Here is a 25,240-nt window from a genome sequence, read left to right as displayed (position 1 = left end):
ATCCAGGCGGTGTACAGAATCGGTTGCAGGGCAGAAAGATGATGGCAAAGTTGGAGGTCACCATAAAATCCTGAAGCTGCAAAGGTTTGTACTGTCTAGGTGAGTAATTTTCTGGCCAAGTGACTGATTGAACCTGAAAAACCAGTATAGCCAGAGACTTGTCATTAGCTCATGTAGGAGATTGAAGTCTCTCAATCACCAAAGTGTTGGGGGAAGGGCTGCAAATTAATTGAGCAGCAGAGCAGAGGTAGAAGTTAAGTCTAATGATGTAGCCAATGTAGCACAGCACAGAAGTGTGATCTTGATGCCCAGAGATGTCCAGGAATTTGGAAGCTATATTTGAGGACCAAGTCCAGGTGTTTTTCCAGAGCTCACAAAAAAATGCAGCAAATCAGAGACCCACGGGAAATATTCAGACAGGAGATGGTCAATAGGCTGATCTTGATTAACAAAGAACTGAATTGGAAGGAAAGACTGGAGAAACTTGGGACTATTTAAATATTAAAGGAAATGACTAAAAGAGCACTTTATATAAGTGCACGAGACATGAAATGGGACAGATAAGATAATCGGGAACATTACTTCAAGAAAGAACAAGAAATGCATTCATAGAGCACTTCTTGAGAGTGGTAGCATAGTGGCCATGATATGAGCACCGTGTTAAAGTCAGGAATTTTGTAACTTAGTTTAACATTTAGAATTTGTGAACAGAATCTGCAAGCCTTAAACTACCTAGTTTATAGAAACTGCCAATCAGTGGAAGTAAACTGTCAAATCAACTGTAAGATGTGGGTGCTAATTACTAGATGCTGGAAACTGAGTTAGCAGCTATAATTTAGGTGTGATTCACAAAGGTTTTTGTAAAGAATCACTATCTACAACCATATTGTTACGGTCATGTGAGGAGCGGGTCGAATTTTCCCTTGTTTCCCATTCCTCATTGGATTGTAACAGGATTTTTGTGAAACAATTGCTAATTCTCAGTGAGTATTTAACTCTTACATACTGTGATCATAAAAGAACCAATTGGATAGGTTTCTTTAACCAAAAAAGTTAGCTTGTCATACATAACCCCATCTTAATAAAATATACTCTGGGTTTCTCTCTTTGTGTATGCGCGTAGATTACAGAACAGAGAAAGATAGATAAATTGAATTTGAGTGCAGAGAAATACAGTCCATAGTTTGGTGACGAGTGGCTTTAGGATGACTTTGGTAGTCCTGCCAGTTCCCTTGCGGATGTGATTTTAAAGATGTAGTTCGATGATTTGACTGTCCTTCTGGAGACAGTAGTTCAGGGTTGATTTCCTTCAAGTAATCTGACTTCAGTAGGGCCATTCCAAGATGGCCGCAGTCAGCAAACCGGTCTCAAAAGCTTACAAGACGAGTTGAAGAGAGGAGGAGAGTCCCCACTCAGGTTCTCTCATATTAGTGTCATCTGGGCCTGTCACATGACCATCACCCAGTATATTCCCTCTTGTAATTTAATCAGTTCATGTTTGAGAAACCCCCTCTCAGTTAGGTTACCGTTGTTAAAGTGATTGGGTTTAAGGCATTCCCATTGAAGCTTGTTGAGTTAGTGTCTAAGAACCCTCTCAGCTAGGGTCCTATTGTTGAAGTGATTATTAGGTTTAATGGTTCATCTTCACCAGTTGAATATCTCAAGTGATTGCCTTGATGCCTAGCTAATGGAGACGGGGTATGTGGTTCACTCATATTCATTGGCTCATTTTCCTTGTCGGCTCTTTGCGGTCATGGTGTCTTCATCTAAATGGATTGAAATGTGAAAGATACAGTGATGCATCTTACGAGATTGCGTTCAATTTCGTGAGATGTTGTGTGTCGAGTAGATTCTGCAAGCGGAGTCTCCTGGCTTCTATCTGCCATGTTGTGCCATGGTGCGCTGCTTTTTGGCGTACCTTTACGATTCGATTGCACCCAGTGTTCCTGCCAGGACTGAATAGCATGCGATTCACTTCTGTTGGGGGTGCTGTTCGGTAAGCAAGTCACGACAGCCATCTTTGCTGTAAGCTCAAGTCACCTTTAGTCACTGCTTTTAAGAAGTTTAATTTGGGTTTCCAGCCAGCGAATTAAAAATCATTATTTGACAAAGAGCACATTTTTGTGACAATGTGGACAATATAGAATGGGAATTTGTTGCAAGTGGGAATTTGGTGCAGAAAGAAATAAAGGTGCTGGCCAGGATTCTCCGTTTGGGAGACAGTAGGCGCAATTTAACTAAAAGGGAATAAGTCCCATAGTGAGTGAGTTTAGCCACATGAAGACCGGCTGAGGCTGCATGTAGCCCCGTTTTCTGCACTGAGAAGCTTCGCTCGCCGGAACTCAGTGCATCGAGAGATCAGGATGCTCCCACCAAGCCCCGACTCACTTTAAGGGGGTCCCCGGGACCCCCGTACCTCCCCTAACACCTGTTCAGGGCACCCCGGCCCGATCGCCGCCACTCGTAAAATGTCAGCTTGGTACTGCCAACCTGGTACATTGGCAATGTCCCTGCCAACTGGCAGTGCCATCTTGGCAGTTGCAGGCTGGCAGTGTCGAGGTGGCATCAGCAGTGCAAGGGGATCACTCTGCCCAGAGGGCAAGCACCTGGGGCTCTCCAATCCCCTAGGAGACCCCACTATGTCGTTTTTGGAGACAAGTAGTGAGCAGCGCTTACCCGCGGTCGCCGTGGTGAAGGGGATAGATCCCAATGCGTCAGGTGCCTGAGGAAACTGCACATTAAAGTGAGACCAGCTGTCTCGCTCTAATATGCATATTTGCCAAAACGTGATCCTGCACGCAATGGGCGAGATTCACATCACAACGTCTTATGAGATTGCGTTCAATTTCATGAGACGTTGTGTGCCGAGTAGATTCTGCAAGCGGGGTCTCCTGGCTTCGATCTGCCATGTTGTGCCATGGTTTTTGGCGTACCTTTACGATTCGATTGTACCCAGTGTTCCCGCCAGGACTGAATAGCGTGCGATTCACTTCTGTTGGGGGTGCTGTTCGGTAAGCAAGTCACGACACTTAAACGGGCCAGTACTCTGCCGGAGCGAAATGAGAATAACTCCCTGCCCTGAGGGCATTGTAACTGCTGGGGCCAGAATTAGCACAAAAGAGCCTCACAAATGGAGCTGTGTTTATAAGTGCACCACTTATCACACACGCACACTGCAGTCTCGAAGGTGGCTCAGTGAAAATGTGCCTCTCAGGTTCAAGAGTCCAAGGTTCACTCACAGCTCCATACCAGTGAGGAGAGACACCTTCTTCCCCAGGAAGGGCTGCAGACCCGAACCTGCCTTCCTGAACAACGCCTGGGAGCTGGTAGCAGAGACAGTCAGTGCTGCCAGTATCACCAGGAGGAAACAGCTGGTGATCCTAAGGGGTGGGGATCACAGGTAAAACCTCAGCCTTGAGAGGGGTAGGAGAACCATGGAGGGTTCCAAAGAGATTAAAGACCAAATCATCTACTGTAACGGTGCAGGTGGCCTTTGTTTGGGGTGAGCTCTGCTAATCCCCTGCTTCCTGTGCAGTGGGCCAGCACTTCAGAAGAGTGGCAGCACCTGGTGGGCCTCTGATTGAGCTTGGCCACGCTCATCCCCTTGATGATGCAGCTGGGATATGAGGGTGCCCAGAAGGGCGGCCCGGATGGGATTCCAGATGACCAGAGGCTCTCTGAGCATTCATAGGACACAGTGAGCACTCAGCAGTGTGAGCAGCCGGGACCCAGTAAGTAGCAATAGAGGGGTCCTTTTAAAACAAGTACTGCAGCAATGACAGTCTGAGCCAGGCCATCCCAATCCCTAGATGGACACCCCGAGTCCAGACGTGGCACAAAGTTGTTCCCACTACTGCCCTGGTCCAGACACCCACCCACCAGTAAGCCAGACAATTTTTGAGGCTTTTTCAGAGTTCTGTTAGCCTCCCACTCGCCCCTCCACAGCCACGGCATCCAGACCTTGCTTGTAAATACTTGCGCTAATTCACACCAGCAAGACTTTCGCCTAAGTGGGGCGGAGCATTGGGTGGGTGGGGGTGGGGGGTGGGGGGGAGGGCATGAAATGTCCAAACCATTAATGATAAAATCCATGCAAATGATGGGTTTTTCATGGATCTGCTGGCGTGAGAGCACAAACTTCAATATCGTCGCCAGTGAGGGACCAGAGCATTGCGTCTGAATCGGCACAGGCATAAAAACGATTTTTTTCCATTTTGAGCAATTCTCCGCCCGATCGTGATTCTCGCTTCTGGCGTCGCAAAGTGGAGAATCTAGCCCACTGTTTTTTTAAATCTCCAATACATGCAATAGAAATTAGTAGCAGGATTTCAAATTTTGTCCACTGCTTATTCAAGTTAATGCATAGCAAAAAAAATTACAACAAACTAAAAACTAGATATGCAGTTGATAAATAATGTGTCTTGACCTGTCGGAGTTTGTGGACTGTGAGACTGTCCCATGTGAACATATCTGCAGTAGATTGTCTTTAACCTCTCTAGCTCAGCATCATTGAGTTGGAGACACTCCAACATATAAGAGAAGGGGGAGTAGTATTTGAACAATTTGCTCCTGACTGTTACAAGTTGCAGAGGTTCAGAATTAGGTTGGTATGAGGGTTGCGAGGAGGTTCACAAGAATGATCTCTAGAATGAAGTGCTTGTTGTATGAGGAACGGTTGAGTACTCTGGGTCTGTACTCGTTGGAGTTTAGAAGGATGTGGGGGGATCTTATTGAGGATACTGCGAGGCCTGGATAGAGTGAACGTGGAGAGGATGTTTTCACTTGTAGGAAAAACTAGAACCAGAGTACACCATCTCAGACTAAAGGGACGATCCTTTAAAACAGAGATGAGGAGGAATTTCTTCAACCAGTGGGTGGTGAATCTGTGGAACTCTTTGCCGCAGAAGACTGTGGAGGCCAATTCACTGAGTGTCTTTAAGACTGAGATATATAGGTTCTTGATTAATTTTTAAAAAAAGTATTTTTATTAAGGTTTTGCAGAATTTTTCATAATAAAACAGTAGTAACCATAACAAAACAAACGAGCGAACATTAACATAGTGCAAAAAGAGAATATGCAATAACAATTAAATAGACATTACCCCACGCAACCCAGTCTTCCCACACCATCCCAATGAAGCACTCACCCCCCACCCCCCTACGGATTGCTGCTGCTGCTGACATTTTAATTTTCCCCAAGAAAGTCAACAAACGGCTGCCACCTCCGAGAGAACCCTCGCATAAACCCTCGCATAGACCCTCTGAAGGCAAACTTTATTTTCTCGAGGCTGAGAAACCCAGCCATGTCGGTAACCCAAGTCTCTACACTCGGGGGCTTTGAGTCCCTCAGCATTAATAAAATCCGTCTCCGGGCTACTAGGGAAGCAAAGGCCAAGACGTCAGCTTCGTTCGCCCCCTGAACTCCTGGGTCTTTTGACACTCCAAAGATCGCTATCTCTGGACTGGGCACCACCCGTGTGTTAAGCACTTTGGACATTGACCTCCTGAACCCTTCCCAGAACACTAAGCTCCGGGCATGCCCAAAAATGTGGATATGGTTTGCAGGGCTGTCCTTGCACCTCACACAACTGTCTTCTACCCCAAAAAACTTGCTCATTCTCGCTGCCGTCATGTGTGCCCGGTGGACCACATTAAATTGAATTAGGCTGAGCCTGGTACATGATGAGGAGGAATTAACGCTGCCCAGGACCTCTGCCCATAGACCCGCTTCCAACTCCTCACCTAGATCCTCATCCCACTTGCCCTTGAGCTCCTCCACTGGGGTTTCCTCTTTCCTCCGCCTCCTGTAGTTCCTGGTAGATATCCAACACCTTCCCCTCCCCCACCCAGGTGCCAGAGACCATCCTGTTCTGTATCCTCAGTGGCGGCAGTGTCGGAAAGGCCACTACCTGTTTTTTCAGGAAGGCTCGTACTTGCAGATATTTAAAGGCATTTCCTGGCGGCAGATTAAATTTGTCCTCTAGCGCCTTCAAACTGGGAAAGCTTCCGTCTATGAACAGATCTCCCATCCTTCTGATGCCTGCCCTCTGCCAGCTCTGGAACCCACCATCCATCCTACCCGGGACAAACCTGTGATTGTTGTATATCGGGGTCCAGACCGATGCTCCCTCTACCCTCTTGTACCTCCTCCACTGTCCCCAGATCCGCAGTGTCGCCACCACCACCGGACTTGTGGAGTAACGGGTCGGCGAGAACGGCAAAGGAGCTGCTATCAAAGCTCCCAGACTAGTACCTTTACATGACGCTGCCTCCAGCTGCTCCCATCCCCCCCCCCCCCCACCCATTGCCCACTTCCTAATCACAGCTATATTGGCCGCCCAGTAGTAGTTGCGAAAGTTCGGCAGCGCCACCCCCCCCCCCCCGACTGTGCTCCAACAGCGATCTCCTTACTCACGGGGTCTTATTCGCCCACACAAAGTCCGTAATGATCCTACTCAGCTGCTTAAAAAAGGCCTTAGGGATGAAGATGGGGAGGCACTGAAAAACAAACAAAAATCTGGGGAGGACAGTCATTTTCATGGTCTGCACCCTCCCTGCCAGTGACAGTGGGAGCATGTCCCACCTTTTAAAGTCCCCTTCCATTTGCTCCACCAACCGGGTCAGGTTGAGCCTGTGCAGGGCATCCCATTTCCTGTCCACCTGTATACCCAGGTAACAAAAACATTTCTCTACATTCCTGAGTGGCAGCTCTTTCAGTCTCTCCTCCTGCCCCTTGGCCTGGATCACAAACAACTCGCTCTTTCCCATGTTCAGTTTGTCCCCTGAAAAACTACCAAAATCCCTCAGGATCCGCAGAACCTCCCACGTCCCCTCCACAGGGTCCGAAATATACAGGAGCAAATCATCAGCGTATAGCAAGACTCGATGTTCCATCCAATTTCACCCAGCCAATAAAGCCCTCACCAAACCCGAACCTCCCCAGCATTTCCCAGAGGTACTCCCACTTCACCCGGTCAAAGGCATTCTCTGCGTCCATCGATGTTACCACCTCCGCCTCCCCTCCCTCTGAGGGCATCGTAATAATATTCAAAGTCTCCGGACATTGGTATTGAGTTGTCTGCCTTTAACAAACCCAGTCTGGTCTTCCTCTATCACCCCTGGGACGCAATCCTCAATTCTTGTGGCCAGAATCTTAGCGAGCAATTTGGCATCCACGTTTAAAAGTGAAATAGGTCTGTATGACCCGCAATGTTCCGGGTCCTTCCCTCGTTTAAGAATGAGTGAGATCAAGGCCTGTGACATTGTTGGGGGGAGGGTTCCTTTCTCTCTAGCCTCATTAAAGGTCCTCATCAGGAGCGGGCTCAATATTTCCGAAAACTTCTCATAGAATTCTACCTGGTAACCATCCGGTCTCAGGGCTTTACCCGATTGCATGCCCTCTATACCCTTGACAATCTCCTCCAATTCAATCGGGGCCCCCAGCCCCTCCACCAGGTCCTCTTCCACCTTTGGAAACCTCAACTGGTCCAAAAATTGCCTCATCCCTTCCGCTCCCGTCGGGGGTTCCGACTCGTATAGCTTACTATAGAATTTCTTAAAGACTTCATTCACCCCCCCTGGATCCAAGACCGTGTTACCCTCCTTATTCCTTACTCCCCTGATTTCCCTGGCCATCTCCCTCTTTCGCAGTTGGTGTGCCAGCATTCTACTCGCTTTCTCCCCATACTCATATTCTGCCCCCCTTGCTTTCCTCAGCTGTGCTACCGCTTTCCCTGTGGTCAGCAGTTCAAACTCCGCCTGCAGACTCCACCGCTCTCTCAGTAGCCCCGCCTCGGGGGCCTCCGCGTATCTCCTGTCCACTCGGAGTATCTCCTCCACCAATCTCTCCCTCTCGGATCTTTCTCTCTTTTCCCTATGGGATCGAATTGAGATGAGTTCCCCTCTGGCAACTGCCTTCAGAGCCTCCCAGACCGTTGCTGCTGCTACCTCACCCGTATCGTTTGTTTCCAGGTAATTCTGGATGTTCCTGCTATTCCGCCCGCAAATCTCTTCGTCCGCCAGCAGCCCCACATCCAGTCCCCAGAGTGCGCGCTGCCCTCTCTCCTCACTAAGCCGCAGGTCCACCCAGTGCGGGGCATGGTCCGAGACTGTGATTGCTGAGTATTCTGTCCCCGCCACCTTTGGGATTAACACCCTGCTCAAGACAAAGAAGTCGATGCGGGAATAAACCTTATGAACGTGGGAGAAAAAAGAGAACTCCTTCGCTCTCGGCTGCGCGTACCTCCAGAGATTCACCCCCCCCCCCCCCCCCCCATCTGCTCCATAAAACCCTTCAGTTCCTTAGCCACTGCTGGTCGCTTCCCTGTCCTGGACTTCGACCGGTCCAGCTCGGGGTCGATGACTGTGTTAAAGTCTCCCCCCCCCCCCCCCCTATGATCAGGTGGTGTAACTCTTAAGTCCGTGATTTTGCCTAGAATGCTTCTCATAAATTCCACATCATCCCAATTCAGAGCATAGACGTTCACAAACACCACCCTGGACACCCTCCCACTTTCCACTCGCCATTATATACCTGCCTCCCTTATCTGCCACAATTCTCCCAGCCTCTAATGCCACACCCTTACGGATCAGAATTGCTACCCCCCTGTCTTCGAATCCAGCCCTTAATGGAACATCTGGTCTACCCATCCCTTTCTCAATCTCGTGTGATCTGCGAGCTTTAAATGTGTCTCCTGAAGCATTGCTATATCTGCCTTTAACCCCTTTAAATGCGCAAACGCGCGCTCTTTTGACCGGCCCATTCAAACCCCTTACATTCCACATGATCAGCCTGGATGGGGGGGGGGGGGGGGGGGGCTAACCACGACGACCCCCCCCCCCCCTGCCGACTAGCCATGGCCCTTGGCCAACCTCGAGCCCGCACCCTTCGCTTCCTCGAGCGCCCCCAGAGGGAGCCCCTGCCCCTCAATTGGTACCCCTCAATTGATGCCTGATGCCTCCTCTGTCAGCAAAGCAGCGTCCCTCCCCTCTTCTCTCCCCCCCCCCCCCCCCCAAACAGCCCCACGACCCAAAACCCCCCGCCAAGCACCAGCTGGGCAATTGCTCATCCCCCACTACACTCCCGAGAGTCTGCTGACCCTGGCAGCTCCCGCCCCTGGCGCCGATCGGACTGTTGCCTCATTGTCCGGACCCTTTACCCACGTGAATAAACCAATTAAACTACCTCTCCAGCCCCAGTGAGTAAATAGTAATACAAAACAAAAAATAAACAGAAGACACTAACATTTCCCCATGAAGAGACACTTGTTGAACCAAGGCTCCAACTTCCTGAAAGTTCGCACTAAGTACAGGGCCCCCTCCCCCCTCCGTATCTCAACTTTGCCAAAAGCACTGCACTCTCCAGCCACCACCACAGCCCTTACACGCACCCAACATTGCATACAATCTTATATTAGAAACGTTACCGTGTTACCCAGCCCCACCGCCGCATTCCACCAAAGCATAGCTGTCCTTTAATTCGAGTCCAGCTTTTCTTGTTTGACGAATGACCACGCCTCGTCCAGCGTCTCAAAATAGTGATGCCGTTTCTTGTACGTGACCCATAGCCTCGCTGGGTGTAGCATCCCAAATTTCACGCCCTTGCTGAAGAGGGTCGCCTTCACCCGGTTGAATCCAGCATGCCGCTTGGCCAGCTCCGCACCCAGGTCCTGGTAGATGCGTATCACGCTGTTCTCCCACCTGCTGCTCCGTTTTTTTGCCCACCGCAAAACAAGTTCCTTGTCCGAGAAGCAATGAAATCTCACCACCATGGCCCTCGGCAGTTCATTCGCCTTGGGCTTCCTTGCGAGGGCTCTGTGCGCCCCGTCCAGCTCCAGGGGTCGAGGGAATAACCCCGTCCCTATCAGCGTCTCCAGCATCTTGGACACACATGCTCCTGCATCCGACCCCTCTAAACCTTCGGGGAGGCCCACAATTCTCAAGTTCTGTCTCCTGGACCTGTTTTCTGGGTCCTCCAGCCTCTCCTGCTACTTCTTGTGGAGGTCATCCTGCGCCTCCACCTTAAGGGCCAATACAACCAACTCGTCCTCATGGTCGGATAGCTTTTTCTCCATCTCCTTAATCGCCTTCCCTTGTGTTGCCTGAGTTGCAATCATTTGGTCTATTGATACCTTCATCGGGGCCAGCATGTCCTTTTTAAGATCAGCAAAACAGCCCCTAAGGAACACGTATTGCTCCTGTGCCCGCAGCGCCCATGGACCCTGGTCTATACCGGCCGCCATGCCGTGCCTCGGTGCCCGCTCCACACGCTTCTGTCTGCTGGGACTTAAACGCTTCACCAGGCCACTCCTGGTCCAGCTATCCATACAACAGAGAGGGAATCCTTTTGGCAGTGTTCGCTTCACCAATCTGCCCCAAAAAGTCCATGAAAAAGGTCCGAGAGTCAGTTCCAGACGGGAGCTGCCAAATGCGCAACCTACTCCGCCATGGCCGCCACCGGAAGTCTCGTCACCGGTTCTTCAATGGCCTTGACGAGATATTTTCACAGTTGTTCCCTCTGGTGTTCGAATTCAGCTTTAATAAAGGCCCTCAAGTCAGCTGGAGGCCCTTAAGCTCGCCCTTCCCCGCCTGCCCGCTGGAAAAGGCTTTTGTCTTTGCTGCAGCTTCAGCCAAATCTTTCACTCTTTCTGCCGGGTCTGGTACCATTCCTGGGGGAAAGTACTCCTCCAACATTCACCTACGTCTTTTCATCAAAATTCCACCCCGCGTTGATTCAAAAATAGCTCTTTTCTGTAATCTTGAGCAGGAGCTGCCTTGTGTGTGACCACCTATTCCCATGGCCCACACCAGAAACTCGGTTCTTGATTAATAAGAGGATCAGGGGTTATGGGGAGAAGGCAGGAGAATGGGAATGAGAAAAATATCAGCCATGATTGAATGGTGGAGCAGACTCGATGGGCCGAGTGGCCTAATTCTGCTCCTATGTCTTATAGTCTTATGACCAACTGTATATAGGGGAACCCGGTAAGTTGGAGAACAAGGAAGTACAAGAGTTATCCTAATCAATAGCTTCAATTTACTTGCTACATGTGAATATATGAATAAAGACTGTCAGAAGGACAGCAAGCATGCTGACCAAGTGTAGGAAGTGGTGGGGGGGGGGGGGGGGGGGGGGCTAATGTAATAGTTGTGAAATATTCAGTACGTAGTGAGACAAATAGAACCCTTTGGCAGGATTGAGAGTCTCGCATGATTTATGCCCACCTGGTGCCAGATTGAGGGACATCTTGTAGCAGCTGAAAAGAATATTGGAGAGTGGGAGGAGGATCCAATTGTTATGGTCCCTGTTAGGACCAACAACAGGGGAAAGAGGATCTCTTTGGCGAACTAGAACCAGAAGCTAAACAAAAGGACCTGAACTGGATTATTACCTAAAGCACATGCAAATTGGCATAGGGATAAATATATCACGCAAGTAAACATGTGGTTGAAGGGGGGAGTAAAACAAAGGTTCCATTTCATGGGGCACTGGTACTAACATTGGGACAGAAAGGAACTCTATCACTGCAATTGCCTCACTTGAACCATGCTTGGACCAGGATCCTCGCAGAAAGGATAAATAGGACAAGCATAGGTTTCAGAGGGTTGGAGGGGGAGGTTCAGGTGAAAAAGGTCATATGAATAATATTTAAGCAAGCCAAAGTGAGGAGTAACAGTCAGGAATGGTGCTCCAGGTACGACAATTCAAGGGGAAATTAAAAGGTGTAAAGTAATTATACGAGAGAAGAAGATTGGAGCAGGACAGGTTAGGCTGGAGAAAATTAAGTTTGCCTTCAGGGGTTCACTACAGGGGTTCGCTCAGAGGTGGCAGCCGTTCATCGACTTCTTAAAGGAAAATTGACTGTCAGCAGGGCGGGGGGGGGGAGGGGGCATGGAAGTGACGAATAAGGTATCGAATCTAATGTATGGGTAAATAGGGTCTATGCTTGGGTGGGGAGGGGGGGTTGGGTATTCTATTGTGGGTTTTTTGTCTGTGTTGGATCTGCTTAAAATGTTAAAATTATAAATGCCTCAAAATATTTTCTAAAAAAAAAAGAAACGGTGAGAGGAGAAATCGGGGAAATGTAGACCCCATAACTTTCTGTTTCTATCTCTTCTAGCCAACACCCTCTTCCTGATTTTCCTCCTGCTCTAAGGATCCCTGTTTTCTTCAGACCAGTTAGCTGAACATCCTGTTGTGAGGAAATTGCTAGAAGCTATAATTAAGAATATGGGGCTGGATTCTCCAACCCCCTGCCGGGTCGGTGAATCCCGCCCCCGCCGGCCGCTGAATTCTCCGACACCAAATATTTGGCGGGGACGGAAATCGCGCCGTGCCGGTCGGGCCCCCCCCCCCCCCCCCCCCCCCCCCGGCGATTCTCCGGCTCGCAATGGGCTGAAGTCCTGCTGCTGTAATGCCTCTCCTGCCGACGTTAATCAAACCACCTTCCTTTCTGGCAGCGCGGGCAGGCTCCGGGGTCCTGGGGGGGGGGGGCGCGGGGTGAAATGGCCCCAGGGGGTGCCCCCACGGCGGCCTGGCCCGTGATCTGGGCCCACCATTCCGTGGGCGGGCCTGTGCCATGGGGGCACTCTTTTCCTTCCGCGTCGGCCATAGCCTCCGCGATGGCCGACGCAGAAGTGACCCCCTCCCCTGCGCATGCGCGGAGATGACGTCAGCAGCCGCTGACGCTCCGGCGCATGCGCAGACTTCCGCCGGCCGTCGAAGTCCCTTCGGCCCCGGCTGGCGTGGCGCCAAAGGCCTTCCACGCCTAGCAGGGAAGTCAGTGGAACATCATTGGCAGGCATTTTGGGGGGTTATTTGGGAGGCACAACAGAAATTCATCCTAAGGAGGAGGAAACATGACAAGAGGAGGACATTGCATCCGTGGCTAATTAGGGGAGTCGAGGACAGCATAAAAGCTAAAAAAAAAAGCATACAAAGTGGTGAGTATTAGTGGGAAGCCAGAGGATTGGGAAGCCTTTAAAAGTGAGCAGAGGACAACTAAAAAAGCAATAAGGGGGGAAATGGTGAAGTACGAGTGCAAGCTAGCTAGTAATATAAAGGAAGATAGGAAGTGTTTTTTTCAATGTATAAAAAGGTAAGAGAGAGGCAAAAATAGACAATGGACCACTGGAAAATGTGGCTTGAGAAGTAATAATGGGAAACAAAGAAATGGCAGAGGAACTGAATAGTTACTTTACATCAGTCGTCACGGTGGAAGACACCAGTGGGATCAGGAGCTCCATGAGAAACAGGGGACAGAGGTGAGTGCAGTGGCCATCACTAAGGAGAAGTAAACTGAAAGGTCTGAAGGTGGATAAATCACTTGAACCGGATGGACTACACCCCAGGGTTCTAAAAGAGATAGCTGAGGAGATTGTGGAGGCATTGGTGGTGATCTTTCAGGAATCACTGGAGGCAGGAAGCATCCCAGAGGACTGGAAAGTGACTAATGTAACACCGCTGTTTAAGAAGGGAGGGAGGCAGAAGACGGGAAATTATAGGCCGGTTAGCCTGACGTCAGTCATTGGTAAGATTTTAAAGTCCATTATTAAAGATTAAAGCATGGAGTACTTGGAAGTGCATGATAAAATAGGACTGAGTCAGCTTGGCTTCATCAAGGGGAGGTCATGTCTGACAATTATTGGAAGAAGTAACAAGGATGTTTGACAAAGGAGAACCAGCGGATGTGATTCATTTAGATTTCCAGAAGGCCTTTAACAAAGTGCCGCGTAGGAGACTGTTAAATAAGTTAAGAGCCTATGGGGTTAAGGGTAAGATCCTGGCATGGATAGAGGATTGGCTGACTGGCAGAAGGCTTAGAGTGGGGATAAAGGGGTCCTTTTCAGGATGGCAGCCGGTGACTAGTGGTGTACCTCAGGGGTCTGTGCTGGTACTACAACTTTTCGCAATAAACATTAATGATCTGGAAGAAGGAACTGAAGGCACTGTTGCTAAGTTTGCAAATGAACTGGGAATTGCAACTCAGAGATGATATATTAACCTTGGATGGAATGCAACGTCGTTTTACTAGAATTATACCTGCACTCCCAAGGGTTAAGCTGCAAGAAAGTAAACAAATTAGGGTTGTATTCCTTGGAATTTAGAAGATAGAAGGTAATTTGAGCGAGGTTTTCAAGATCTTTAGAGGAGCAGATAGGGTGGATTGGGGACAAAAAAACTATTTCCACTGATTGGGGAGTCCAGAACTAGGTGTCATGTCAAAAATTAGAGCCAGACCTTTCCGGAGTAAACTTAGGAAACACTTCCTCGCACGAGTGTGCGTGAAGTTTGGAACTCTGTTTTGTAAATGGAAATTGATGCTAGATCACTTTAAAAACTGAGATTGATAGATTTTTGTTAGCTGAAGGTGTTACTTATATAGTACAAAGGTGGGTATACGGATTGAGTCGCAGATCAGTCACGATCTCATCCAATGGTAGAACAGGCACGAGGAGATAGATGGCCTATCCCAGTTATTAAAATGGCCCAAAATGCTTTACTGCTGAAAAATTACTTTCCAGATAGTCACAGTTATAACATAGCACATGTGGCAGCAAATTTGCACACAGCAAGCCCCTGCAAAGTGCAAATGACCAGATAATTTGTTTCTTAGTGATATTTGTTGAGGGATAAATAATAGTCAGAACTCCTGGGAAAAGTCTCTGCTTTTCTTCAAAATAATGACATGGGATGTTTTACATCCCCCTGAGAGAGCAGACGGGCTTTGGTTTAATGTCTCAGTCAAAAGTTAGCTGACAAAGAATGACAAGGCCTTGCAGCAATGAGCATGATTTAAAACCGGTACAAGAACATTTACGAAATATTTCATTGCTTCGTAGAAAAAGTGAAGAATTGTTGAAGTGATTTTCAGATTGGGTAATTGAGGTGAAACCCTGTCATTCACGATAGTTGGGTGACATGGTTGTTAATGTAAGTTATTCTGGATGGGTATGCTAAGATGTGTGGGATGGCTAATTTTCTTCTATGTTTATTTTGTGATATACTTTTTGGACACAGCTTTTAACGAAACATCCAGCGAAACGTCTGGGATGTGGGCCTGAGGGTGAGCGAGACATCAAGGAACATGCCTTTTTCCGATGGATTGATTGGGAAAAGTTGGAACACATGGAGATTCAGCCTCCATTCAAACCAAAGGCGGTAAGTTGTATTTAGCTGCCCTTCTCCGGACACTGTCCCAGGAGATGACGCTGCAAACATTGAACAGTTGTCCTAACTTGTAGCGGCAGAGGCACAGAAAACAACGGTGGAATAGCATCTCCTTGCCTGTCAGGTGGTACTATCTTAAAGTACCATTCCCATTTTTTAAATGTATTTCATTACAAACGTGTATCAAAACAGGTTACAGCACATAAATACCCTGGGAAATATACTTCCCAGCAGTCAACTATACAATTTGTATAACTTTTCCCTTTCTTCACCCCACCCCCCGCTGTGACGAACAGCTCCTCAGGAACGGTTATGAACAGCCCCCACCTTTTCTCAAACCCCTCTATTGAGCCCCTTAACTCATACTTTATCTTTTCCAACCACAGGAAGTTGTACAGGTCACCCAACCATGCCGTTAACCCGGTGGCGATATACAACCTTAAGCTGTATCAGGCTCATCCTTGCGCACGAGAAGGTCCCGTTTACCCTGTGCAGTGCCTCACTCCATACTCTCCAATTGATCTCCCCTCCCAACTCCCCTTCCTATTTTGCCTTGATCTTCACCTTCCGCTCACCTCCCTGCTCCCCCAGCCACCTGTATATATTCCCTGTATATAATCACCGTGAACTGCACTACCAGGCTCCCTGAATATCTACTCGGTACCATTGGCAACGCTGCCATCCCCATGGCACATAAGCTGGACCCTGTACAAGATGCCTCCTCCATCTAACCCACTCTACCCCTTCTCCTTCGCCACACCTTTTCCACATTCGCCGTCCAGTAATAATGAAGCTAGTTCAGCAATGCCAGCAGCCCCCCCCCCCCCCCCCCCCCGCGATGCCTCTGCCTCTGTAGCATTGTCCTCCTGACCCTCGGCACCTTCCCCTCCCATACAAAGTCTGAAATAATCATGTCCAGTTTCCGAAAAAAGGCCTTTGGTATAAAGATCGTGAGTGTCTGAAAAATAAACAAGAACCTCGGAAGAATATTCATTTTTACCACTTGGACCCCCCTGCCAAAGTCAACGGCAGTGTATCCCATCTCCTAAGATCACCCCTGGCCTCCTCCACCAGCTTTGTTAAGTTCGACTTATGGAACCCCGTCCATTCCCTCGCTACCTGAATCCCCAAATATCTGAACATATCCCTTGCAACCATTAAATGGCATCCCCCCCTAAATTGGCTCGTTGTCCCAGCTCATTCACCAGGAAAACTTTACTTTTCCTTACATAGATACATATAAGATAGGAGCAGGAGGAGGCCCACGGATTCATAACTACCTTCAACAACCTTCTTATATTATTCACGAGCTGCCTGCCTTGCACAAAGCCAGTTTGATCCTCTGCAACCACCCTCGGGACACAATCCTCCATCCTCCCCGCCAACAACTTAGCCAAAACTTTCACATCCGTGTTCAACAGTGATATGGGCCTATGCGACCCACATTCCACGGGCCCCTTTTTCGACATTAGCGTAATCACTGCTGCATTATCGTCTCCGGCATCTCCCCTTCTCCAACGCTTCATTAAATGCCCCCAAATAATAAAGTGCCATGTTCGTCACAAACTCCTTACAATATTCCGCCAGATACCCATCCGTCCCCAGGGCCTTCTCCGAATTTCATACCCTTGATACTATCCAGCACCTTCCTCAGCCCCAGGGGCTCCTCCAACACGTGCCTCTTTGCTTCCTGCAACTGGGGAAACTCCAGCTTCTCCAGAAACCATCCCATGTCCCCCTCCTCTACCCCCTGGTCCGCCTTGTACAATCCCTGGTAATACACCCTGAACCCCTCATTTATCTTCCCCGGCTCCGACCCACACCCCCAGCCACCGTCCATATCCTCAATATTTCCCTGGACGCGACCTGCCTCCGCAACTGGTGTGCCACCATGCGACTCGGCTCTTGCCGTACGTAGTTACCCTACCGCCCTCCCCATTGTGAGCTTGTCAAACTGGGTCTGCAAATGTTTCCTCCTCGTCAATCCCTCCGTGTTAGGCAGCCTTGAATACTCCCTGTCCACCTCCACTATCTCACTCATTAGGCGGTCATATTCTTCCCTCCTTTCCCTATTCACGCATGTCTTGAATGAAATAATTTCCCCCGGACCACTGCCTTCAGCGCTTCCCAAAAAAAATGGCCGCCAACACCTCCCCTTTCTGATTCAACTCCACATACTCCTTAATCACCGCTCGCACTTTGTCACAAAATCTTCCATCCACAAGCAACCCTGAATCAAACCTCCACCCGGCCTCTGCTCTCGTCCTGGTCTAAGCCGAATCTCCAGCTAGTGGGGCGCATGGTCCGAATTAACTATCCCTGCGTACTCTGCCCCCTCCACCCCAACCAAAATCTCCCAACTCATCACAAAATAATCAATCCTCGAATACACCTTATAAACGTGCAAAAAAAAGGAATACTCCCTTCCGCCTGGGTTCCACCATACCCATCTTTTCCATAAACCCACCCAGCTCCTTTGGCATTCGTACCCTACCCATCGACCTGGGGCTCAACCTATCCACCATAGGCTCTTGGACACAATTCAAATCTCCTTCCATGATCAACTGGTGCGTGGCCAAATCTGGGATCACTGCCAGCAACCCCCTCATAAAACCCACATTGCACCAAATTGTGATGTACATGTTTACCAACACCACCGGCATCCCTTCCAATACCCCACTCACAATCACATATAGAACATAGAACAGTACAGCACAGAACAGGCCCTTCGGCCCTCAATGTTGTGCCGAGCCATGATCACCCTACTCAAACCCACGTATCCACCCTATACCCGTAACCCAACAACCCCCCCTTAACCTTACTTTTTGTAGGACACTACGGGCAATTTAGCATGGCCAATCCACCTAACCCGCACATCTTTGGACTGTGGGAGGAAACCGGAGCACCCGGAGGAAACCCACGCACACAGGGGGAGGACGTGCAGACTCCACACAGACAGTGACCCAGCCGGGAATCGAACCTGGGACCCTGGAGCTGTGAAGCATTTATGCTAACCACCATGCTACCCTGCTGCCCCCTATATCTCCCACCCAGATCCCTCACTTCCCTCACGCTCACAAATCCCATTTACTTGGTCATTTAAATTGCCACTCCCCTCGATTTTGAATCAAACCGGGAGTGGAAAGCCTGCCCGACCCACCCCTTCCTTAACCTAACCTGGTCCTTCACACAGAAGTGTGTTTCCTGCAGAAAGAACACCTCCGCTTTGAAGCTCATGAGGATCTTTTAACCGCTCCATTTAGTCTCCGGATATTCCACATTTCCAACCTTACTGGAGGTTTACACCTCCATTCCCCTCTACCATCCGTCATCTTCCCCACGTAACTCCAACTCCATTAATTCCACCCTGTACCTAGCCCACCCCAGATGGCCCCCTTCTCCGTCCCTGACCATGTCATGCCTCAACCCCTGCCACGTTGCACCAAACAAAGAAACGCTAAACACAAATAGCCCCATAAAACAGGAGGGAGGGGGATGGGAACACCCATCCCCACATAAACTTTTCACCCCACCACCCCTTAAATCCCAACAGTAACAGCAAACCCAAAAAAGGACCCCCTCGAAACCGGAGGGAGTGAAAATCCCCCAATCCCTACCCCTCACTTCAAACGTATTCCCAACCATTACAAAATACCAGCACCCCGGTTCCCAAACATTGTCCATTCAGTTCTCCCCAGTTTATGCTCCTTGCCACTTCTGGGGTCCCAAAGTAATATTCACCCATAATTTCACCGGGTAGAGCACCTCAAACTTGAACCGCCGTCAGTACAGCACCGCCTTGGCCTTGTTGAACCCTTCCTGCCGTTTCACCAACTCGGCTCCACTGTCCTGATCTATTCGGACCCTGTTCCCCTCCCATTCGCAGGTGCGCTTCTCCCTGGCCCAATGCAAGATCTTCTCTCCAAACATTTGTGGCGTCTCACGATCACCGCCCACGGCAGCTCCCAAGCTCTAGGCTTCTGCCTCAGGGACCTGTGCGCTCTGTCCACTTAAGGGGCCTTATCTAGCACCACCACCAGCCCCGCCAGCATCTTCGAGACGTACTTCATGGCACTCACACCTTCCACTCCTTCAGTTCGCAAGTTCTCCTTCTCGAGGTGTTCTCCTGCGCCTCCACCTTTGCCCTCAATGTTTTGCAAAGGTCTCCCAAGAGCCCCACCTCCGCCTCCAGTGCCAATCCACAAACTCTGTGGTCCGAGATCACTGCTTCGATATCTCGAATCTGCGACCCCTGCGCCTCCAAGCATTTCTCTACCTGTTCCATCGAACTCTTCAGGGTTGCCACAGCTCCTTCCATGGCCTTCGAGCGATCCTCCCGCATTTCTTTCCTTTGCTGGTGGAACTCCTCCTTAATGAAAGCCATCAACTGTGCCATCTAGGGCTTTCCACCTTGCACCAATCCTCCCCCCTTTGCACCACAGGTTTGCTCCAACTCTTTGGCCAGGTCTCTCGCCATCATCTGCCGGGTTTGACAGCCAGCAGACATACCACTCCTGGGGGAAACTACTCCAACCTTTGACTACACCTTTTCTTTGAAATTACACCCAATATCGGGTAAAAAGAGCTCTTTCCTATGCCTGCAACCACTCACATCATGGCTCCCACCGGAAGTCTATTGTACCATTCCCAATAACCATCTACCCCATGTTGACTCCTGTACAAACAGGCACCCAGTGCAGGTGCCCCAGCAAACGTACACCCCCCACAGACTGTAGAGCACTAAATAACCATACAACCTGGTAATGCCACTGTCTCATGCCACCATGTGTGGACCCTCTGTGCAAGTCGAACACTGAGTTAAGCATCAGTTTTAAAATGCTGGGTGAAAGTGAGCACATGAGGAAAACCTGGCTTTCTAGTATTTGTTACTTCATAGAATTTGAGAGCCTATTGTAGTGGCTTGTGATTTCCTTGAATTTCCTCAGCTTAGACATTGAAGCTTTCAAGGTCAGTGTGAACCTGAGTCTGCAACTTGAGATTGCAGACACCTCTTGTGAGGACAAGGTTTTGTATTTCGGTCATTTACACACCAGTGCGATTGTCTTACAAATATAAAATTACAAAGTATGTTTAAAATAGTTTGCAAATCATCAGGATGTGGAGGGATGGAGAGTTCCTGAATGTTCTGAAGAAAATCTGATTGTATAGTAGAAGTGAATCACTAAATGGGTTGAAATCTGCCTGACGTTTCAGTGTGATTTTAGGATGTTCAGCAGAATGTTTACCATAGGTTCACTGTGAAATATAATCAGCAGTTTTATAATAACTCTCATTGCTCTCATTGAATTCGCTCCAGCACAATGGATAACATCATCCCAACCCTCAGAATATTAAACTGAGTACTGGCTTCACTGAGATTCTGAATCCCTGGATCAGCCTTGCTGGCTGTGTTGTGTATAAGTGCATGTGTTACAGTTGCCAACTTTAATGGTCATATTCATGGAGATTTCATCACACGACCTCTCATCCCCACCATCATACCCATTCACAGTAATTTTTCCCTATCTCAAATATTTTTATGACTAATAAACAAAAATGTTCAAAGAAAATTTAACACTTATGTTCCCCATGGCATCTCCTAGCTGTTTCCAGGGGTACTAATCTTTAATTCCTGGAGGCTTCAGGCCAATCTAGAGGAATAATAGCCTTTGTGTGTGTCTTAAAGAGTAATTTTCTTTGTGGGTTCCAGCAGTAAAGTACTTCACCCATAAACAGCTGCTCCCTAATCTGTGCTGGCAATAGTGAAATCATAAACACATGCTTGGAATGTTTAGACCTGTATCAGTATCTTTATCAGTTATGTGTGTCCACTTCTGTGTGTGTGTGTGTGTGTGTGCGTATGTATATCTCTCTCTCTCGTTCTCTGCCATGATTATTATGATTCGGTCAGAAGAGAGTCGACAGATTTGAAAGTGGCTTAAAGGATGAAGAAGAAATTGGCAATGTCCAGGTATCAGGACGTGGAAACAGTTTGGTTAGTTAGGAGCAGGAGGGAGAGGGGAGCAATTGAGTTTGAGAGAAACGTTGAGGGAGTTAGGTGTGAGTGGATTAGAAAGGAGCAGGCAGGTGATAGGAGTGACTGGGCTTGAGAGGAGCAAGTGAGAGATAGATGTGACTGGGTTAGGGAGGAGCAGGAGTGAGATGTAAATGAGATGTGGGAATGGTTCAGTTAGAAAAGTGAAGGAGCTGCAATTTATAGTTTTAGAGGTGTAAGTGGTTAGGTTAGAAGGGAGAAAGAGGCATTGGAGTGGTTGGGTTCGAGGGGAGCAGGAGTGTGCTGTTGAGTTATGGAGAGCAGGATTGAGATGGGTTAGATGAAACAGAGAGACAAATGTAGTTGGCCAAACCAATGTTTTATATGGGTTTAACATAACTTCCTTGCTTTTGTACACTCAAGGGATGAAGAAGTGTAATATATGAAAAGTGGAAGATTTATATTAAGAATGTAAGAAAATGAGGGATATATATGTGTACACATGTATAATATATATAATATTTTAGTGGAGTGTGGAATACATGCTGATAGAACATGTTAATTGATTATCACTGCAGACTTGGACACCTTGTGTTTCTACCTCTGTTCAGATGTACCTCCTGTTTACCTGAGTCTGTCTTCCATTGTTCCTTTTCCCTCTGCTCCCATTTTACCACATGTCTTCTCAGTTCCACATCCAATGTGATTTGTCACTGACCTTACTTTTACGACTTCCTCCCAGAGGAGTCAGTGATTCAGCTCTGCTTTGCATGGATATCACCTCGAGATGCCATTCCACTGGCTGCCCCAGAAGAGCAACACAATCACAGTGATGGCTCATCCCAGTTCATTCCCTGGGGACTTTAACCTCCCCCTTACTCTTCTTCCCCCTTGTCCACTTCATGCCACAAGTCTTGAACTACTGAAATAAAAACCGAAAATGCTGGAAATCCTCAGATCCGGCAGCACCTGTGGAGAGAGTAAGCGTTAAATGTTTCAGGTCGATGACCTTTCGTCAGAAATGCTGAATGGTAAGTTCCATAAATCTACATAAATCTAAAGTTATAATGTGAATATCCACTGCCCTACCCTTAAATGAAGATGGGTCACTGGACCGAGGAACTGAATGTCCATCGCATTGTCCCCACCCAGAACTAGTGAGGCCTTCAGGCGAATGGAGTTTGGTAAATGGCGTTGAATGGCCGAACAGTCTTGAGGGGCTGGAAGGCCACCTCCTGGTCTTATGTTCAGCTAAAGTTTGGAAACAATAAAGATACAAATGATAACTGGTCAGTTTGGCAACTGTGATAGAGCGGACTGTGAATGGGAGTGTAACTGGTATTATTCTGGGACGGTGGGATGTTAATAATTGATGACATCTGTGTCCATTGCATTAATCACCCTCCAAGATTAGTTTGTTTTACGGAACTAACCCATTTTGAAATCCGCGGCACTCCATCCCATCATCCTTTTTCTTTCTCCTCCCACAGTGCGGGCGCAACGCCGAGAACTTCGATCGATTTTTCACCCGTCATCCACCAGTCTTAACTCCACCTGACCAAGAGGTCATCATGAATATTGACCAGGCAGAGTTCGAGGGGTTCTCCTTTATTAACACGGAATTTCTAAATCCTGACGTTACATGTTAAAAAGCGCCTGGGAAGAATGGGGGGTAAAAGAGAGGGGGGTCAGATGTCCCCTTCAGAATAGGGGCCCTTGTTCTGGATTGTGCAGCATGTTCAGAGGCTGTTAACTGTGCCGTCATGTTTGCTTTGCAAAATCTCTCAAAGCGTGTTGGGATTGCGGTATTTCATCCATCACCTCATCACACAGTGAGATACAGAGTGCACACAGCGGCTGTGACAGGTGCTGCTGACCAGTTCATATCGCAGGTGCTTCCCTTTATATTCAGTATGTATGAAGATGCTTTGCAAAATTATTTGCTGCCTGATTGCCAAAAGCTGTACTATGTAACTGCCTCAACCCAGTGGCTTTTCTTTCACTTGACTTTTTGCAAAACACAACGGTAATTCCCCCCACCAAACCCCCCCCCCCCTCCCCAACACACCTTGTTACTGCAGAGTGAGACCTGCCATGACATCGCAAGTATGCTGGTGAAAGTTTCCTCTGGTTGATGTTTCTAGCAAAATCTGTCTGTGGCCATGTGCGAAATTCGAACCAGAAAAATCTCTGTCAAAAGATTTAGGATGTCAATCTCAGCTGTTCTAAAAATGTGTCAAACAAACTCCTTTCTAAATGTTTTATTCCCAATATAATGTAATCCTGGCGGTTGACGTGTTTGTTTGAATCAAAAGTAGTGTTTGTAAAATCTGCTCAGTTCTAGAAGTGATCGTGACTGTGTCCTTTTCCATGTTGCTGTGAAGCAGTAACCTCCTCTCTCTTTGGGCTGAATGATATTTTGAAGGCCAGTCTCACCCTCCTAACCTGCTTGGATTGGCCTGGCTGTTGATGAATTTTTCAGGAGGGCGCTGGCATGTTTAAACTGATCATGAAGCCTTGCAAGAAATCTTTAAAAGAAATAAAGTGATGCATGACTATTGTCTGTAGTATGTTGCTGACAACACCTGCAGTTGATGTGCCAAACATTTTTCCAGTATTGATATACAATAAAGAAAATCGCACCCAAAAGAAAAAAAAACTCAGCATCACTTTAGTCACCTATTTAACAGCCGCTTATATTTTTCTGTTTGGATGTTTTCCGTACCACAGGGCTTTTCCAGGAAGTAAATTAATTAAATCTGTCTCACATTGAGGCTGAGTGCTTATCAGAAGTTCTGACTCTTATCAGCCCCAAACAGGTCAGCCTACTGACACGCTGCTTTCAGTCTCTTTAAACAGTTACTCCATTTTAATCCTTTGCCCCACAACCTCCAGTATAAATTACAAAATACATCAACCAGCAGAGGAAGCAATAACCCTGTGAGAAGACGTAGGCATTCAAGTACCAACCACTAGCAATTCCACGTAACCCTCTGTAACCCTTAGCCCACTAAATAGATAGCAGCTCTCTGCACAATCACAAAGTAATCCTTACTCTGCTGAATAAACAGAAACTGCACTGTGGTACATTAAGTAGTCATTATTCTGAAGAAGAAATGGGGGTTAAGAGTTGATTTACCGAGCCTGAGTCACTCATCAACCCACACTTTCCAAGTTTACAAAAATAATTCACATGGAATAAACAAAATGGTTGATAGCTTTGAGCAAAGTGCACAGTATTCATCTGGCATAACTCAATGTGCTGATCTATTGAGCTCTCCATTGCTTGGGATATCTCTGACAATCGAGAATACACAACACAGATTACACCCTTTACCCGGTATGCACTGTATCATTGGTTTCTGATTTCTAGTACATATTTTAAAATTTAAAGTGCCCACTTCTTTTTTTCCCAATAAAGGGGCAATTTAGCATCGCCAATCCACATACCATGCTTATCTTTGGGTTGGAGGGGTGAGACCCACACAGACACTGGGAGAATGTGCAAACTCCACATGGCCAGAATCGAACCCGGGTCCTCAGCGCCGTGAGGCAGCAGTGCTAACCACTGAGCCACCATGCCGCCCCTAGTTTCCAGTAGACGGCAACATCCTAGTAAAGGAGTAGCTAAAGAAACACCCTCATGGTGATGTGCCGGTATTTTTAAAACATTTTTGCTCCCATCCGTCCGCGCAGTCTGAAATGATCGGGGTTACATCATGTTGTCAGTGAAGATTAATAACCAGGTGAGTAAGCAGTAGAGTGGTGGTAGACAATGCTGCATGAAATGTAGAGAATTGAGATAGAGAGGGGAACACATGAAGGGATAGAAATGGAAGGGAAGGGTGGTAAAGAGACTGATAAAGAAGTGTAGAACGTGACAATGTGATAGGTAAGGGTAGAGCTTGGTATAAAGAGGTAGAGATGGGTAAAGAACATGAAAAATAGTTAGAAACTTATCAAGAACATGTTTCCTTTTGTTAGTTTCTCTACTTCAATCAAGGGGCTGTTTAGCACACTGGGCTAAACCACTGGCTTTGAAAGCAGACCAAGTCAGGCCAGCAGCACGGTTCGAT

At 48.0% G+C, this 25,240-nt stretch overlaps 1 protein-coding gene across 2 annotated transcripts in view; it reads left to right on the top strand.

Annotated features, from left to right (window-relative positions):
* Positions 1–25,240, top strand: part of prkcba (protein kinase C, beta a) — a 405,247-nt gene that overhangs the window by 367,496 nt on the left and 12,511 nt on the right. Inside the window, exons 16-17 of one of the 2 annotated variants that reach the window (XM_038821090.1) lie at positions 15,020–15,160; positions 22,655–23,823. In XM_038821090.1, coding sequence (XP_038677018.1) covers positions 15,020–15,160; positions 22,655–22,813 — 300 coding nt within the window. In that variant the 3' untranslated portion in view covers positions 22,814–23,823. Of the gene's footprint in view, positions 1–15,019; positions 15,161–22,654; positions 23,824–25,240 lie in introns of those variants that run through there. The other variant, XM_038821091.1, reaches the window with a different exon arrangement.

The sequence above is a fragment of the Scyliorhinus canicula genome, chromosome 15 (genome assembly GCF_902713615.1).
Source record: "Scyliorhinus canicula chromosome 15, sScyCan1.1, whole genome shotgun sequence".
Lineage (NCBI taxonomy): Eukaryota > Metazoa > Chordata > Chondrichthyes > Carcharhiniformes > Scyliorhinidae > Scyliorhinus > Scyliorhinus canicula.
The sequence above is the reverse complement of the archived record's forward strand: the minus strand, read 5'-3'. Positions and strand labels throughout refer to the sequence as shown.